Below are 18,028 nucleotides of genomic sequence, written 5' to 3'. Positions count from 1 at the left end.
CAGTTTGGTGGCTGATGACGAACTAGAACGACTTTCCCAAATGGCCTTCAGCTAGGAAGGTACTTGTAATAGACTATGAGTGACTATTTCAGATTACTTAGGGATTACTGAACCCGGCTTATCCCTCGAAGTCGTAGGTATCTTAGTAAACTTAAAATAAAAAATAAAAAAGAAGAATGACGAGCTAAAGGATAGTCCTTTTGCCCAGTTTACTAAATGCTTCTCATAGCCTACCTTCTTCCTGGGTATCGGCCTTCATTGGTTCGTGGTCCAGGTTGATTGCTGCGACCTCTCCAACGACTTCTTATTGTAAACCTTCTAGGTCCTTTGCCAGTACGGCCTGTTTATCTTCGTGGATCTTGGCAACGATCGTGTCTGCCAAATCTACTGGTACTGTTGCTGATACTTCCGCATTTGGGTAGATAAGGGAGCTTCTTAAAGAGATAGTTACTTTTAAAAGTATGCTCTTTTTTAAAAAGTATCTTAAGTCATTGATAACTATCTCAATATTTCCTCCAATTATTTCCAATATCTCATTCAGTGAACTAATCATTAAATGAATTGGTACTTACCGTCTCGGAAGTGAAGTCCCAAAACCAAATTGTAACAGACTTCTCTCAACTGGTTGCCCGACCGACAAGTCGTTCATTGTACCGCACAGCCTGCGTGAGTGCAGCACACTTCCTGTCTGCCCTGCTGCTGCCGGGTTGCAGTGCAGGTTGTCTTCTGACAGCTTACCATCTGTAATTACAAAATGATACATAAGTACCTTTGTATGGACTCGCCGGATATGTATCTGGCGGAGTATGTAGTGTTAGAATCGATACCGGAGTATCACTACATGTAGATCCGCTGAAGGTAACTCCGGTGTGACCTGCATACTACATTTTCGTCGCCATAATAAATTGCGGCGGCATGCATTATGTAAGATATTCATATATCCTCTCCTGCCAGCTCCGACCCCGCTCTGCATTCACCTCATAGTCTTGTAATAATATATATATATATATATATATATATATATATATATATATATATATATATATATATATATATATATATATATATATATATATATATATATATATAAATATATTATATATTAGCTTAATATACCAACGAAACCGGGGAAAGTTAGACTTGGCCCGAATCCGTCGGCATTGGAGAGGTTTTCTTAGTAAACTAAGAATGCCTCTGCTAGTTCATGGCCGCCACCACCGGGGTGGGGCGCCGAGGTATAAATGAAAACGGGGGAGAGAGGCTAGGTAAGGATAAATAAATGCCTCGATTCTAGGTTACCTGCCGGGGTCGACTACCCGGCATAGTACATCGATCGAAAACATAAAGCATATTTTAAAACAAATTAAAGTAAAATAACTAAATGAATATTGTACCGGAGCACAGAATCTATGTTCCTTCCTGTCCCAGTTCCTTTTCAATACTATCTCTCTATCTCCCGGGTCTAGCTAAGGAATCGAAACAGGAATAGGTAAAACCTAGGCCTGAATCTGATCGTAAGGGAGATCGTGTTGTTATATGCATAACTGAATGATCTCCGCTGTATCCCGGGCCCGCCGAGGCGGAAGGATAGATAATGTATGGAGGGCTGAGGATAGGAAAGGCAAAATTCTCGTTCCGGTCCCAGTTCCCTTTCAATGCTATCTCTATCCCCCGGGTCCAGCTTAGGGATCGAAACAGGGGAATAGGTAAAACCTAAGCCTGAATCTGATCGTAAAGGGATCGTGTTTGTTATATGCATAACTAACGATCTCCGCTGGATCCCGGATCCGCCGAGGCGGACGGATAGAGGACGAAGGGAACTGGGGATAGAAAAGGCGAGAAGAGAGTACGTGGCTAATACTGTCCTAACGAGCCAGGAAATTTACAAGGGCTCGTCTGGGTAGGTACCATCGTACTACTCCTACTACGTAAGGCGAGGAGTACCCCTTCCGACTATAACCACTCCCCCCCACCCCCTCTGCAAGAGGGGATAGGACTGGGATGGCTACCTGAAGTAGCATTAGCGAGTTATGTCATCCCGTCAAGGTAAATGGGGGGAGGGAGGGTGTCTAGAGGGGTGGCTCACATGCGATCAATTGGACACTACGACCGGCCAGGTGGAACACCTCGCGGTAAGAAGTGGATCCAATCGATTACGGGCTGACGGTCTATAGACCGACTGCCCACTGATTACAATAATACAATAATACAATAATTTATATGATAATAAACGCAATACAATAGCCCTGGCGCAAGAGGGGATAAGGATAAAGAAGATAAGTACATAATTCTGTTTAAAGAGCAGCTGGCTTAACCTTCTCTCGATCGGAACGATCTGGTCAGGACAGCCAGGGTGGCTCTGAGCGGCTAGCCTAACCTTCCCGAGACGTGATTTCAATCACAATCTGGCAAGGTAGGCCAGGGAGGCTCATGAAACAGAATAAGGTCCCTAAGGGCCTTACACCCCTCCCTCAGGGAATTCCAGCCTGGTAAGGTGAAGGAGGTATCCTCCTTAAGCAGACCAAGGGAAAAGAGGGGAGTAGGGGAGGGAGATAGGGTGAACTCCCGATCTGAGGAATCGAAGGGAAGAAGCCTCTCCGGTGGAAGGAATATCCATCTGACCTACTTTCCAAACCAAGGAGGAATCTCCTTGGTTTGTGTAAGTAGGTCCGAATCATCCTCGCGCCAGGATATCTACAATTTTTTGTAACTTTTGAGTGAGTGCAAAATCAATAACAACGCGACTACAATTAGTATAGGAGACCAATTGGAAGTCGTCATAAAGTTACGGGTAGCGATGTATGTAATGGCTGACTCGGGAGCGGTGCAAGCTAGTCTCCGTTTATGTAACTTACAACTAAAACATACTTATGATTAATTTCGCTACCCTTACAAACATAAATTGATAATTGCAGTACTCAACATAGATACTGAAGATTCCTGGCTTTTATAGCATCTCATTTTATTCTAAAATAATGTCGTTACAGTCAAAGACACAAGTGTACACGACAGTGCTATTAAAGGAATGGCTATCGAGGCACTAGTAGTAGCGGTAGTGGGCGGTAGATGGCGCTGGTATGGCGCCTAATTTGAAAGGGGAAATTAACAAAGGAAGAGACTAAATGGCAGGAAACCTCTGGTAGTGGTATCACTTGCCCCAGTTTTATACCGACACCCTAATACAGGGGTGAGCGAACCAGGTTTATCCTGGTATTAACCAATAGTATAGGTTTTTCTCTGATATATTTAGCAATATTTATACCTTAGAAATGAGTGCTATAAGGACATTTCACGGAGCGACACAGGTTTAGCCCAGAAATTAGAAATTGATAAAAAATTTGTCATGTTTACAGTTACCTATACAAAAGATATGTACATGGAATTAATGATCACTAAACAGAGTACTACGTGATTAGTTTTCTTGTTACCACTGAAAAATTTAATATTTTCAGTTTTTGAATGTGGTAAGTGTTTTTAAGCATACAGGTTATTCAGGTTAAATTTAGTTGTGCATTGCAGTTTTTAAAGATAGCATGAATTTCACTTATATTTTCATGTATGGAATGATGTTCAGTGCACTATTGTTGATAGTCTTATTTAATTTTGAATGTATTATGCTCTTAAAGTTTTAGAAATAGAACATTCTTTTGTTGTTAATCAAGATTATGGTTTTGTGATTTTATTTATATCTTTTAGGTTTGACATTGAGTGTGAGATATGTTTGAAAAGATTTTATCACCGGGCACATTACAACGAGCACATGCGACTCCATACAGGTGAAAAGCCTTACATGTGTGAACTATGTGGAAAGAAGTTTTCTTGGCACGACAGTGTGAAGAAGCATATGCAAACTCACAGTGCGGAATCAAAGTACAAGTGTCGTCTATGTGGAAAATGGTTCAGGTTAGTTCTTTTGATTTTTTCCATTTCAAAGAAATTATGACTTTGTTACACATTTTTGATAAAGATCTTTATTAAAAAATGTGATGAATGATAGCTTAGATTAAAAAGGTCTAGAAGAAGATGTTTACCGTTGTTTATCGCTCACCCACCTGATTTTTTTTTCTACAATATTTATTCTGCATGTTATAACTTGAAACAGATGATTAGGATCTGTTATATTAGGATATTAGGCTTTTGCTATAAACTGTGATACTCTTATTACTTCCAGTGCAGAATGAGTTTTTTATCAATCTTCCTAGACCTCAAGGATACTGAAAATACCCAGCATCTTTGTGAAATCTTGAAGTTGTAACTCCATTGCAGGGAGGATGACAACAATCAACTTTAGCTACATTTTGGTCGTTTTGTTAGAATATATCAGGGAGAATAAAATGCTTCAAAGCTTTCTCTTCCTTGTAGATGCTCAAAATATTGCTGCATATGGCTGATGAGTTTCAGAATACAGTAGTACCTCAGGATAGGAAATTAATCCGTTCCGAAGCGGCCTTCGTAACCTGATTTTTTTGTATCTTGAACCACATTTTACATGTAAATTGCCTAATTCGTTCCAAACCCTACAAAAACACCACAGTAAATTTTATAATAAAGCTAAATTGACCAATAAACAATGAAATACAACAATTTGGACCATTCAATACCTAACCTAACTGTGATTACCTGTAAATAAAGTATATTAGTGTACAGGGTACAAGAAATACTGTACGTACATATGTAGTAAAATGTGGAACCTTACCTTTCGAGTGAGGTGATCTCCGAAAGTGGCGACAGAAGAGGAGGACAAATGGCAGAAAACATGAACACTTAACTTTACGAAACACATTAAAAAATGACAGAAAACATTAACACTAAACTTTACGAAACACGTTAACAAATGGCAGAAAACATTAACACTTTAACTTTACAAAAAACTTAAAATTAAATTTCTTTTTTTTTTATTTTAGATTTTTTTTTTACTTATTATACTTTGTTTTTTACAAATTTCTTCACCAATTTCAACTTTGTTTTTTCGTATCACTTGGATCTTCCTGTTTGCTTACTCCTACTAAAGGCCTCTTTTAAAAATAACCATCCAAGGAAGATTGCTTCTGCCTGCTTTTCACAATGTTCCTGAAACGACTCGGGCAAACGTCATCGAACTGCGCAAGTATATGACCTGTGTAAGCCTTTTCGAGGTGTGTCTTTTCTACAAATGATTGCACTTTATGAAAAGCAGCTAGAGCATCCTTAATTTCTGCCGTTGTCATAGGGTCCTCCTCCTCCTCCTCGCCGCTGCTAGAGAACTCTTCTTGAACGACGTTATGTTGCATGGCCTCCAACTCCTTCAGGTCATCCGTTGTAAGCTCCTCTCGGTACTCCTCGAGAAGGTCATTGGTGTCGTCCTCGTCAACGACCAGCCCCATGGACTTGCCAAGTGCAACGATCTCGTCAAGATCTGATTGCGAAACAGTTTCAGGATCATCAACTGTTTCTGAATCTGCATCAGTTTCACCCACGTCGAATCCCTCGAAGTCTCAGGCGGATACGGCATCAGGCCAGAGTTTCCTCCACGAAGAATTCAAGGTTCGCCTTGAAACCTCCTGCCAAGCTTGACTGATGAGTTGGATGCATATGACAACATCAAAATGCTCCTTCCAAAATTCACGCAAGGTGAGGTTTGTGGTATTGGTGATGTCGAAACATCTCTTGAAAAGATGTTTCGTATACAGCTTCTTGAAGTTCCATATCACTTGCTGGTCCAAGGGCTGGAGGAGAGGGGTGGTGTTAGGCGGAAGATAGAGGACCTTGATAAAAGAATACTCTGCTAGGATATCTTCCTTGAGGCCAGGAGGGTGAGCAGGGGCATTGTCCAACAACAGCAGACATTTCAGAGGGAGGCGCTTCTCTTCCAAGAATTTCTTCACTGTCAGGCCAAAACACAGATTTACCCACTCGGTTAACAAAAGTCTCGTTACCCAGACTTTCGCATTAGCCCTCCACATCACTGGAAGCTTCTCCCTTAGCACTTTGTGGGCCTTGAAGGCTCGAGGAGTCTCCAAATGATACACAAGTAGGGGCTTCACCTTAAACTCCCCACTGCTGTTGGAACAAAGTGCGAGCATAAGCCTGTCTTTCATAGGCCTATGCCCGGGTAGCTTCTTCTCTTCCTCCGTGATGTACGTCCGACGAGGGATTTTTTTCCAAAAAAGGCCAGTCTTATCACAGTTGAAGACTTGCTGAGAACTGTAGCCTTCGTTGATCATTGTTGAACATCTTAATAAAGGCTTCGCTTTCCTGTCTGAGCTGGCAGCCTCCCCATGCCACACCACCGAATGGATGCCAGTCCGTTTCCGGAATTTTTCAAACCACCCACAAGAAGCCTTGAAGTCTGGGGTTGGCGTCGATGTCCCTTCTCCTTCGTCGTCTTTGGCCTGGGCAATCAAATTGCCTTAATAGCACAGGCCTTGTGGCAGATTGCCGTCTCAGTTATCGTATCGCCAGCAATTTCTTTGTCATTTATCCATACATGAAGCAGCCTCTCCATCTCATCATGCACGTGGCTCCTCTTGTTGGACAAAATAGTCACGCCCTTGGAAGGTGTAGCTGCTTTGATGGCTTCCTTCTGCTTAAGAATGGTGCCTGTTGTCGATGGATTTCGGCCGTATTCCTTAGTGATCACACTCAACCGCATGGCAGCTTCATACTTTTTAATGATCTCCATCTTTGTCCCCATAGAAAGCATCCTCTTCTTTCTGTGAACTTCAGCAACTTTCTTGGGACCCATGACTATAAGTAATTAAATTATGTACTATTTAAGTACTCTCACAACACGATAAAGTACAAAGCGAAATCACTAACACGAATTTACGTTAACAAACAAAATTGTATGTGTGAACGAACGAATTCTGCGTGAGTTTGATAATGATACTGCTAAGGAGTGGCCGAATGGCGCCTTTACGTAGAGCATGATGGGGTAGATGCTGACTGATAGGAGAGCAGGATCTTACGGCGGTGAATAGCATCAGGAACCAATGGGAGAGCGGGAGGATGGTGGCGAGTCTACTCAGTTGGCGGCGCGCGAGTTTTAAAATTGTTCTCGGTGGTCCGGGCGAATCTCAGGACTTTACAGTAACACCCTTTCGTAACCTGAATTATTTTCGTATGCAGAGGCAAAAAAATCTTTGTATTTGCTTTTGTAACTTGAATTTTTCGTAAGTTGGGACTTTTGTATGTCGAGGTTCCACTGTACTAAGGGTGCATTTTTCATGTTGCATCCTCTATCATACAACAATGCATAGGTTTTCTTAAATATATTTTTAAATATTAACTGTATCTTCCTGAAAATTTGGCACAACATGTTTTACACCTTCCGCTAATATATGGCAATATATGGCAATATATAATTAAGTACCTTGAATTAATAATTAAGGCACTTTACTTAGAAAATTTTCAATTTCCTCAGTATTAGTTGTAAATATATGAACACCTGTCGTTGGCTTAGCCAAAGAGTTAGGAAAGAAGCCCCGCCCACTCCTCTCTGTCTTACTCTGTCTGATACGTATGAATGGAATAGTGTACTACCATATGTTTTTTTTACGTTTTAAAATGTACACGAACTACCATTTATTACTGATTACTTTTCATAAAGCCATTTGCATGTTTTTATTTATCATGTACCTTTCTTATCTATTTCCATGAGAATTGTGTGGTAGAGGCAACTTTAGATTATTATTGGAGATATAAATATGGAAGGAAAAAAACAAATCATAGTTTATTTAAAAGTAAGATCACTATATACATTATTTTATTATATATATCCAATAAATTATGTACAATATATAAAGAACTTTTACAGATTTTGAAGTAAATTTTTGCAGTAACCATGAAAACAACAAAGACATACAAAATAAAAAGCTGGTGGATAAATATATCAAAACTTATTAGTTACAGGAGTATAAATACACATGTATTAGGATATTTCAGCTCACTCCCCATCACTGTCTAAAAACAGATCATCCTCGTCATCACTGGCGACATTGACAATGATTGTATCTATGCAATCCTGGACGTTGTCAGTAAGCCAGTATTCGTTCTTAAAAGCTTGACTTCGTTGGACAGCTCCTTCCCACACCTGTTTAGTGACAGCAAGTCTTGCTTCCTCCAATCTGGCCTTTAGGTCTGCCCTGGTGAAATGCCGTAACAATGGACGTACATATAGCTTCATATGTGCCCATACCTGCTTGATGGCATTGAGTTCAGGATGGGCGTGTGGAAGGCGAACGACTTCATGCCCCCACAAGCGAATGGTGTTATCCACCAGATATTGTGGCACTGGCTTGTTTTGTTTGCAGATCTTCAGCAATTCAGGGCGTGTGGCGTGTGGTAAATAGGGTATGCCTCGAAAAAATTTTCCAGCCATTTTATTAAGTCATCTTTTTTAGTTGCAGATGTGGGACAATGACTATCCTCTGTTAACATATTATGGTATGGTGCATTATCTATTACCAGGACAGACGGCTCAGGAAGGGATGGTAAAAGTGATCTTGTCAGCCATTGGAGGAACAATTTTCCATTCATCTCTCCATGGTAGTCCCCACTGGTGTTTTTTGCCAGGAAACAGAGAAAAGAATTCCCAATGAATCCACTCGATGAGCCCGCAGCAACCACTACAAATCGTTTGGCTTCTCCCGGAGACACTTGACGGCTGTATGTATAGCTGGTAATTGGCTGAGTACTATCTACCCATTCCTTGCTGTGAGTCATTCTTGTGGTAAACCATGTCTCATCAAGGTAAATCAACATGATTGCCATAGCAGAATTATAAAATGCCTGCTCAAGCTGGACGACAATATAAACACACCTGAACAGCTTGTAACTACTGCCCCTCTAATTTTCAGCAGGTATATTTTCCAGTATATATATACTCTAAATAAACCAAGAGGTCATAATAATCTTCCAAAATAATGAAACACAAATAAACTTTATTGCATAAACTAATTTGGATACATAAAACAATAATCCATAAAGTAATTTAAAAATGTAAAGCACTATACGTCATAATCGTAGTATGGTACACTTTCATTCATATTTTGTTAACAGGGAGAGAAAAAGTGGGCGGGCCGTCTTTCCTAACGGTGTCCGAAAGTCTCAGTCAAATGCAAAGAAAATTGGAAATATTCAAGGGTAAAGTGCCATTATTAATAATTTTAAATACTTAGTTATATTGCCTTACATTAGTGGAAGGTCTAAAACATGTTGGGCCAAAAATTCAAGAAGATACGTACAGTTGATATTTAAAAAGATATTTAAGAAAACCTATGCACCGCTGGCCTTGAAATGGTCAATAGCTGCATGTGATGTCCTTGTTCAGCTCTTTGGCACTGGTTCTGGTTGAATGGAAAAGGGAAGAGTGGGACCAATGTCATTGTTAATGCTTTGGATATGGTCCAGCTTTTCCTGTGGAATGACATCTACAGTAAGATAGGGTATGACTCAGGTTTGTTAGCTATGAAAGATACAAATTGATAAAAAAAAATGTTCATTTTTTCAAGGTAATCTGTATTTTTCTTAAGTGTACAAACAGAAGCCTTTTAAGTGGAGAATATCTTTTATGCTTAGCTGAATGGTTGAATGACCTAGGCTACAAGGTCAGCTATGTAGTGGTGCTGGTGAGAAAGTGGGAGTTCTAGGCAAGTTGCCCCACATGCAAACTGTAAAACAAGGAAACAAAGGAATTATATCTCAGCAGCTTTCATCTGAGGGTAAAGTGTAAACAGCAGCACTTCACACAACCAAGTTGAGAGATTGAGTAACGGCTTGCATGCTGGGCACTTGCCTGAAACCCCAGCTCTCTCTCTACACTGCTACCACATGGTTGACCTTGTAACTATAGTCATTCAACTATTCAACTCTGCATGATACAAGGTCAACCATATGGTAGCAGTGTAGTGAGAGAGCTGGGGTTTCAGGCAAGTGCCCAGCATGCAAGCAGTTACCCAATCTCTCAACTTGGAAAAATACAAATTACTTTGAAAAAATGGATAAATGGACAAATATAAGCTTGATGGCTCCCCTTTGCAGTGGGATTTACCTCCTCCAAGATAAGGGCATCTTTAAACCATGAGAGGATTTCCTAGAGATATTTCTTGTATAATGCCTTACATTCTTCTACCTCTTCCTTGAATTCCTCAAGTGAAACTGTGCTTCTGCTCTATCAATCAGTTTCTCCTTAGTCAACAGCATGTTGCAATTCTCAGAGCCCTGCTAGCAACCCCTTCCATACTGCCAATCTAATCTCAAACAAACTCAAAACAAAAGGAATGCACTTCCCTTTAGTGGGATTTAGCCAGGTGAAGGACAAGAGGGTTTTGCCTTCTTATTAAGGGATTTTACTCCACCGTTGAAGTTGGCAGATTCTGTGGGATCATTTCTGCCACCAACTGTTTCCTTAATGCCATCTAAGATTGTTTCTTATGTGCAGAGACTAGTCTCTCCCCACCCAAGAAATTATGCCATATTTTGTCTGCTAATGTAGCCTCTTCTGGAGTTGATATTCCCTCTGGCAAGCTATGGATTAGTAGCATGGTAAAATTCACATTTTACTTTAGATCCAAAGTGCCAAATAGATTGTGAATGCTGTAATGGTACCTCACATAAAATACGATTGACATGTTTTATGGAGATACCTTGAAAGTATGTAAGGTATCCTGATGATTTGAGATGTTCAGCCCTTGGGAGCATCCCTCATCTTCCTTTGATTGATTACGATCCATTATATTCTGCATAACTGTGATGAAATTATCATTGGTTATTGTTTAGGATGTGTGTCAAAAGACATGGTCAACTACTAACTGATTTATTATCGCAGAATTATGATGAAATTGGTTTCTGTGAGTAGAAAAGTATAGTAGTCTAGGACATTAGAACAAGAAGGGTATAGTTGTATAATCAGTTGTGTTTTCTCATACATATGACATGAAAGCTTGACATATTTTACATTCATAGTTGATTTTTGCTTTACAAATAAAATACTGTAGTTCTTGAAAATACATAAAAATTATGGATCCAGCCATTAGTCATTATGTGTTTTCTGGGGAAACCCAACATTCTACGGGGGTTTGTTTGGTTGTTTTGGATGGTAGCATTAACCCCTAAACTTTGTTAGTTCACCACATTAACTAAGCATAGTCTAATCTTGTGAATGTTCAATTTTAGAACTATACTGTATACAGTGGTTCCCCATATTCGTGGGGGATGTATACCAGACCCCCCGTGAATAGTTAGATCCCGCGAATACAGTGTTCCCCCCGTATTCACGTTCTTTGGATTCGCGGACTCACTGATTCACGGATTTCTCTCTGCACCATATCTACCCACTATTTGCAGGGGATTCGCCTATTCGCGGGATTTTCCGGTGAAAATCATCACCAATTAGTGTATTTTGATGTTATTTTCATGACTAAATGCATTTTTATGGTACAAAAATTATTTACTAATTTTCACATAATAATACTGATTAATACTGCATTAGTAAGTTTAATAAGATTAAATTGAATATCACAGTAAAAATAACTAATTCTCTCTCTCATTCCTCTCTCTCTTCATCTCTCTCTCTCTCTCTCCTACAGAGATGTATGGTTTTTTTGTATGATAAATAATTGATTTAATTTTCAAATATTAATATTAATGTATACAGCAATAACACCAATTCATTAAAGAAAATACTAAAGTGAATTAGCAAGATTTTAGTTTATAAATTTGAAAAATTACGTAAGAATGAAGGAAATCCCAGTCTTTTCTCTCAAACCCCAGGTACTAAAACTGTCAAACATATCAAGTAATGGGACGGAGGGGGAGGAGCTGTTGTGTTGTTGCCACCAAGTGTTCATGCAATTTCTCTCTCTCTCTCTCTCTCTCTCTCTCTCTCTCTCTCTCTCTCTCTCTCTCTCTCTCTCTCTCTCTCTCTCTCTCTCTCATGAGACAAGAATTTTTATAGTACATGTACTATTTGTTTTTAATACTTTATAATAATAATAATAATAATAATAATAATAATATATATAATAATAATAATATATAACTGTAATTACAAAATTCATATTTTGTGATTGTATTTTAAAGAAATACAATAATCTATCCATTTCACTCTTTTAAATTAAGGATAATCTCTCTCTCTCTCTCTTTTGCCACACAGAATATGTATGTCATAGTGGTAACTCCCTCCCTCTATTTCACTGGAAGCGATATAAGTATTTTCTGAGAGAACAGAGAGATAAACACACACTATCTATCTCTCTCTTTACCGAGATGAAAGAATTTTTATGGTACTAGTATGTAAAAATGTTTTATTGATATTTTCTGTTGTTAATAATCATAATAATAATAATAACCTAATAATAAAATAATAATAACTAATTAAACAATTACAAAATTTGTATGTGGTAGTATTTTAAAGAGATAAAAATTACCTTTCCATTTCACTTATGTAAGGATAACTCCTCTCTCTTACTTTGATAAGAGAATTTTTATGTAGATGCATGTGTTTATTAATATTTCCAAATAATGATAATAATAATATTAATATAACTAACTTCAAATGAAAATTCTTCCCTTCGTCATTTTCAGTATCAATTTCCCTACCTTCTCGTAACTCTAGTGACGCTCGGAGCTGGGAAGCTGTCAAATTTGTCAAGTAACAGTGTATAGAATGGTCAACGAATTAATTGTTTTTATGCAATCTCTCTCTCTCTCTCTCTCTCTCTCTCTCTCTCTCTCTCTCTCTCTCTCTCTCTCTCTCTCTCTCTCTCTATTTTACTGAGGAGATCCTTTTTATGGTACATTCATGTAATAAGTGATTATTAACATTTTCCAATAATAACTACTATGTGTAATAATAATACTATAAATAATATTACATTATATGTGAGTATCTTAAATACAATAATCTTTCCATTTCACCCTTTTAAATACTGTAAGAACAATCTCTCTCTCTCTCTCTCTCGTCTGCAAGTGTTAGAAGTACGTATGTATGTACGTACGTATATACCTTTAAGGGTACTAATATTTAGGATTACCTTGAAATTATATTGATACATTCTCTAAGATGAATACATTAACCCTTAAACGCTGACTGGACGTATTTTACGTCGACATTTTTTTGTCTCGTCGGGTGCCGACTGGACGTATTTTACGTCGACATTTTTTGTCTCTCGGGTGCCGACTGGACGGTATTTTAACGTCAACATACAAAAGTTTTTTAAAAATTCGCGGAAAAATACTTATAGGTCCTACCAGCCTAAAACTTTTGAATCACGCGCCTTGGGGGATGCTGGGAGTTCACGGATCAAGGTGTTGTTTTGTTTACAATCGTTACGCACGCACGCAAGCGCGAATTTCTTTCTTGCCGCCACTAAAAAAGTATCTGTGACACATCTCGGAAATTATTTCGTCACTTTGAAACATATTTTTTTTACCATTTTAAAATTAGCCGTTACATGGAGTATTATATATAGAAAATGTGCGCATTTTTATGTAGAACACAACAACAAAATACTCATGATTGTAGCTTTTATCAGTTTTGAGATATTTTCATATAAATAACAATAAGTGTCAAAATTTCAACCTTCGGTCAACTTTGACTCTACCTAAATGATCGAAAAAAACGCAATTGTAAGCTAAAACTCTTATATTTTAGTAATATTCAATCATTTTACCTAATTTTGCAACTAATTGGAAGTCTCTAGCACAATATTTTGATTTATGGTGAATGTATGAAAAAACTTTTTCCTTAACGTGGGGGTTCCTGCGCGGGAATAACTCTTCCGAAAAAAATCATACATGCGATTGTGGTAATGTTTGCACCATTTTAAATTAGCCGTTACATAAAGTTTTATATATGAAAATGTGCTCAATTTCATGCACAATACAACTAAAAACAACCCATGGTTGTAGCTTTTATCAATTTTGAAATATTTTCATATAAAATAAAAAATGATAAGTGACAAATTTTCAACCTTCGGTCAACTTTGACTCTACCAAAATGGTCGAAAAACGCAATTGTAAGCTAAAACGCTTATATTCTAGTAAATATTGAAGCATTTTACCTTCATTTTGCAACAAATTGGAAGTCTCTAGCACAATATTTCGATTTTATGGTGAATTTATGAAAAAATAACATTTTCTTTACGTCCGCGCGGTAACTCTTCCGAAAAAATCATACGTGAGATTGTGGTAATGTCTGCACCATTTTAAATTAGCCGTTACATAAAGTTTTATATATGAAAAAGTGTGCAATTTCATGTAGAATACAACTAAAATAATTGAAGGTTGTAGCTTTTTCTCATTTTTTGAAATATTTGCATATAAATTTTAATAAATCACGATATATAGAAAAAAAAACCACGTTCGGATCAACTTTGACTCTACCGAAATGGTCGAAAAACGCAATTGTAAGCTAAAAATCTTACAGTCTAGTAATATTCAGTCATTTATCTTCATCTTGAAACAAATTCGAAGTCTCTAGCACAATATTTAAATTTATGGTGAATTTAAAAAAAAACCTTTCCTTCCCTCCGCGCGCGATTCTCCGCCACAAATCTCCGAAATGTGTACGTCCCATTCTCGGAATATTTGCTCCATTTCATATTAGGCATTTCATAGAGTTTTATATATGAAAATGTGCGCAATTTTATGTAGATAAAACGAAAAAATATTTGAAAGTTTGTAGCTTTTCTTATTTCTGAAATAATTGCATATAAAAAAATATATTTATTTAAAAAAAAATTTGACATTCGGTCAACTTTAACTCGTCAGATATGGTCGAAAAACTGCATTTGTAAGCTAATATTTCTTATAGTATAGTAATATTCAATCATTTGTCTTCATTCTGAAAGAAATTGGAAGTCTCTAGGACAATATTTAGATTTAATGGAATTTGGTGAATTTTGAAAAAAATATATGTTTACGTCCGCGCGTTACGAATTCATGCATTATTTTGTGATAATATTTTCTTGTGTTGCTTTTATTGTTTTACAATGTTTTATATACCAAAATGATCGCAATTTAGTGTACATTACAACAAAAAAAAAAGTAACTTGTTACCTTTAACCGTTTTGCGCACAGCACGATTTGAATACAATTATATATGAAATTCATTTTTGCGCTATCATATATCGCATTATTTATATATGATAATGATAATTTTTTTTTGATTTCTGATGGTTGCATACTAAACTTTAGGCAATGACAAAAAAGGAGGCCAAAAATGACTCTTAATCTTGAAAACTAAGCGCGCTGTGATTTTTTGAAAAAAATATTTTTTTCCGCTTCGCGCTCACTCTGAAACACCTCCGGCCACAGGGAGACATTTTTTTTTTACCGCTTCAGCGTTTAATGGTTAATATGGTAATAATTTAAGGTAAATTTGATGTAGGATGTTACATAAGGTTTACATTTGGTTTCTCTCTCTCTCTCTCTCTCTCTCTCTCTCTCTCTCTCTCTCTCTCTCTCTCTCTCTCTCTCTCTCTCTCTCTCTCTCTCTCAGCAAAGAATTGATATACAGACAAACATAATTGTTCAGTTCTCTCTTTCCTTTCTCCCTTCTCTGGAATAGATATACGTATTTATGGAGGGGAAATAAGTGTTGCCTATAGAAGTTCCTTTCAGTCTATTGGTATCGTAAGGAGTTCTCTCTCTCTCTCTCTCTCTCTATCTCTCGCTCTCTCTCTCGCTCTCTCTCTCTCTCTCTCTCTTTCTCTCTCTCTCCCTCTCTCTCTCTCTCTCTCTCTCTCCTCTTTCTTTCTCTCTCTCTCTCTCTGTTATTGGCTGTTTATATATTTCTAATGGTAAAATGTTTAATATGACTTTGGAATGATATTAATTCCATTCAATGGTATCTTTGATGTAGGATGATACTTTTTAAGTATACATTTGGTATTTGAACTTTCAAGATAGGCAGATATGGGCATTTTTAGAGGGGAGTTCCAACTATTCGCGGGTTTCCGTTATTTGCGGGGGTCCCTGGTACACATCCCCCGCGAATATGGGGGAAACACTGTAGTTGGAACCCCTATAAAAATACTTAAAACATCCTATTTTGGTATTTAAAACTCAAGAAAAACTCACTAAAAATTTTTATACCTGGTTTTTTAATAGTTTTATCAAAAAAAGTGCATTTTATGATGAAATTGATAAAAATCCAGGAATTTGTGGATATTTCTCATATGAAAACGGCGGGTCCACTGTACCCAATTCTAAATTTGTATATTTTATTTCACAAATAGTATACCTTCTAATTATGAAATTTTCTTAAAATATATTAGTTACAAACTATTGCCTTGCTAAGCTGTCATTTCAGTATGAAATACCTTAGTAACAGTTCCCCAAGAAAACCTGATCTCGTTATCTCTTTCAATCCTCGAATAACTTTAAAGGCCTGTCCACACGGTCGAGCTTTGGCCAACGAACTCTGTTCGATGTGACGTCAGAAGCGGAGAAACACTGGTTAAGGTTCTGACTTTTCCCGCTCATGATGTCACATCGAACAAAGTTCGTCGGGCAAAGCTCGAACGTGTGGACGGGGCTTAAGAGGCTACATGACTGTTATCCTTCATGGCTCTCCTTTTCTCCTTCCATCACCAGTACTGCAGTGGTATGCTTGGGAGTAAAAATCTGAAACATAATGACATAATGGCATACAAAAAGAATTTTCATAAGAAATAAACCAACAGTTGCTCCCTTCCCTTGGAGTAGCAGCTTGGAAGTCACACACAGCTACACATTATTGATGGTCTTTAAATTTGTGTTTACTCCATGTGTTGAGGTCTGTACTAGAGAATGAATAGGACATAAATAGGGAACTAGCACTGTACTTAGTCTCCATAAATCTCAGTTCAGATGTATCCCACCAGAATGTTGAGACCCTGTACCTTCACATATAAAGGGTATGTAGTTTTCTTTATTTTCAATAAATGTTACATTGATAGGCATCAACCCCAGTAAGCCCTCCAACTCAACCCTTACTCAGTAAAGCAAGTCATTTATGTGAGAATTGCTGTAAAAAAGCAACAAGATTCTCCTTTTCATGTTAATTTTTCTTTTACTGTAATGGACAAATTTACTGAACTGTTAGACACTAATGCACCTGTAGTCAAGATCTACATATCTATTTTTTCCAAAGCCCGTCTCTGTCAAGGATTGGATCTGGATCACCTTCTGGAAGCCAAGGGTCATTGCCATGACTACTGACAAGAAAAAGATGCCTTGTCTTTGCAAGTATCTCCTAAGTGAGACATTGTGCTTGTCCATGATAGTTTCATGAATCTTCACATGACCTCTTCCATATGCCTTCTCTGGGTTTATGCTGTCAGAATGTGTATCCTCTTAACTTTGTATCCGGGCATGGATTAGCATCTATCTAATCCAGTTGTTACACCACCTCGTTAATTTTTTGGGAGTTATTTGTCATCCTTTTTTGTCAAGTAGAACCTGAAAAGATACATATGATCCCACTTCTAAAAGATTCCTGTGCCAGTTCATCCTAGTCACTCAAAGTTCTGAACACCTAATTCCAAGATGAAAGAAGCCCACTGGTTTCAAGAAGCCATTAGAGAGATATATTCTTCAGTTATGATGGCAGGAATTCCAGGTTTTAGCTACTTCAGCTATATTCTCACAGTTAATTCAATCACATTCAAACAACATTACAGAGGCTGTCCCCAGTTATCGGCAGTCTGGTTTTATGGCGCTTGTCTATTGCCAATTTTCGGTGCCATAATGCCCCAATTTCTGGTTATCAACATTGATGATAGAGTTATGGTGCTGATGTGTGCCTAACAGAGTGGCCATTAACCGGTTATTGGCGTCATAAGCACCATATATTGCTGATTTTCTGTTATCATCAAGCCGTTGGAATGGAACTTCCGACGATAATTTTGGCGACTGCCTGTAATCAGTGAAAAAGTCAGGTGTGGCATAGTTAAAAGATTCCAGTCCACTTTTTTCTTCTAATCATTATTCAATGGACTCTTCAACCTTTCCAGTTTTTTAAACTAACTCCCTCAACTATCGCCAAACTGCCAGTCTCCCAATC

At 37.8% G+C, this 18,028-nt stretch overlaps 1 protein-coding gene across 1 annotated transcript in view; it reads left to right on the top strand.

The window, feature by feature from the left end:
- The window catches only part of LOC135219397 (uncharacterized), a 93,657-nt gene that overhangs the window by 44,402 nt on the left and 31,227 nt on the right, over positions 1–18,028 (top strand). Inside the window, exon 7 of the mRNA XM_064256143.1 lies at positions 3,697–3,903. Coding sequence (XP_064112213.1) covers positions 3,697–3,903 — 207 coding nt within the window. The remainder of the gene's footprint in view (positions 1–3,696; positions 3,904–18,028) is intronic.

The sequence above is a fragment of the Macrobrachium nipponense genome, chromosome 1, assembly GCF_015104395.2.
Source record: "Macrobrachium nipponense isolate FS-2020 chromosome 1, ASM1510439v2, whole genome shotgun sequence".
NCBI classification, from domain to species: Eukaryota; Metazoa; Arthropoda; class Malacostraca; order Decapoda; family Palaemonidae; genus Macrobrachium; species Macrobrachium nipponense.
Note: the sequence above shows the minus strand (reverse complement) of the source record. Positions and strands in the feature narration are given on the sequence as shown.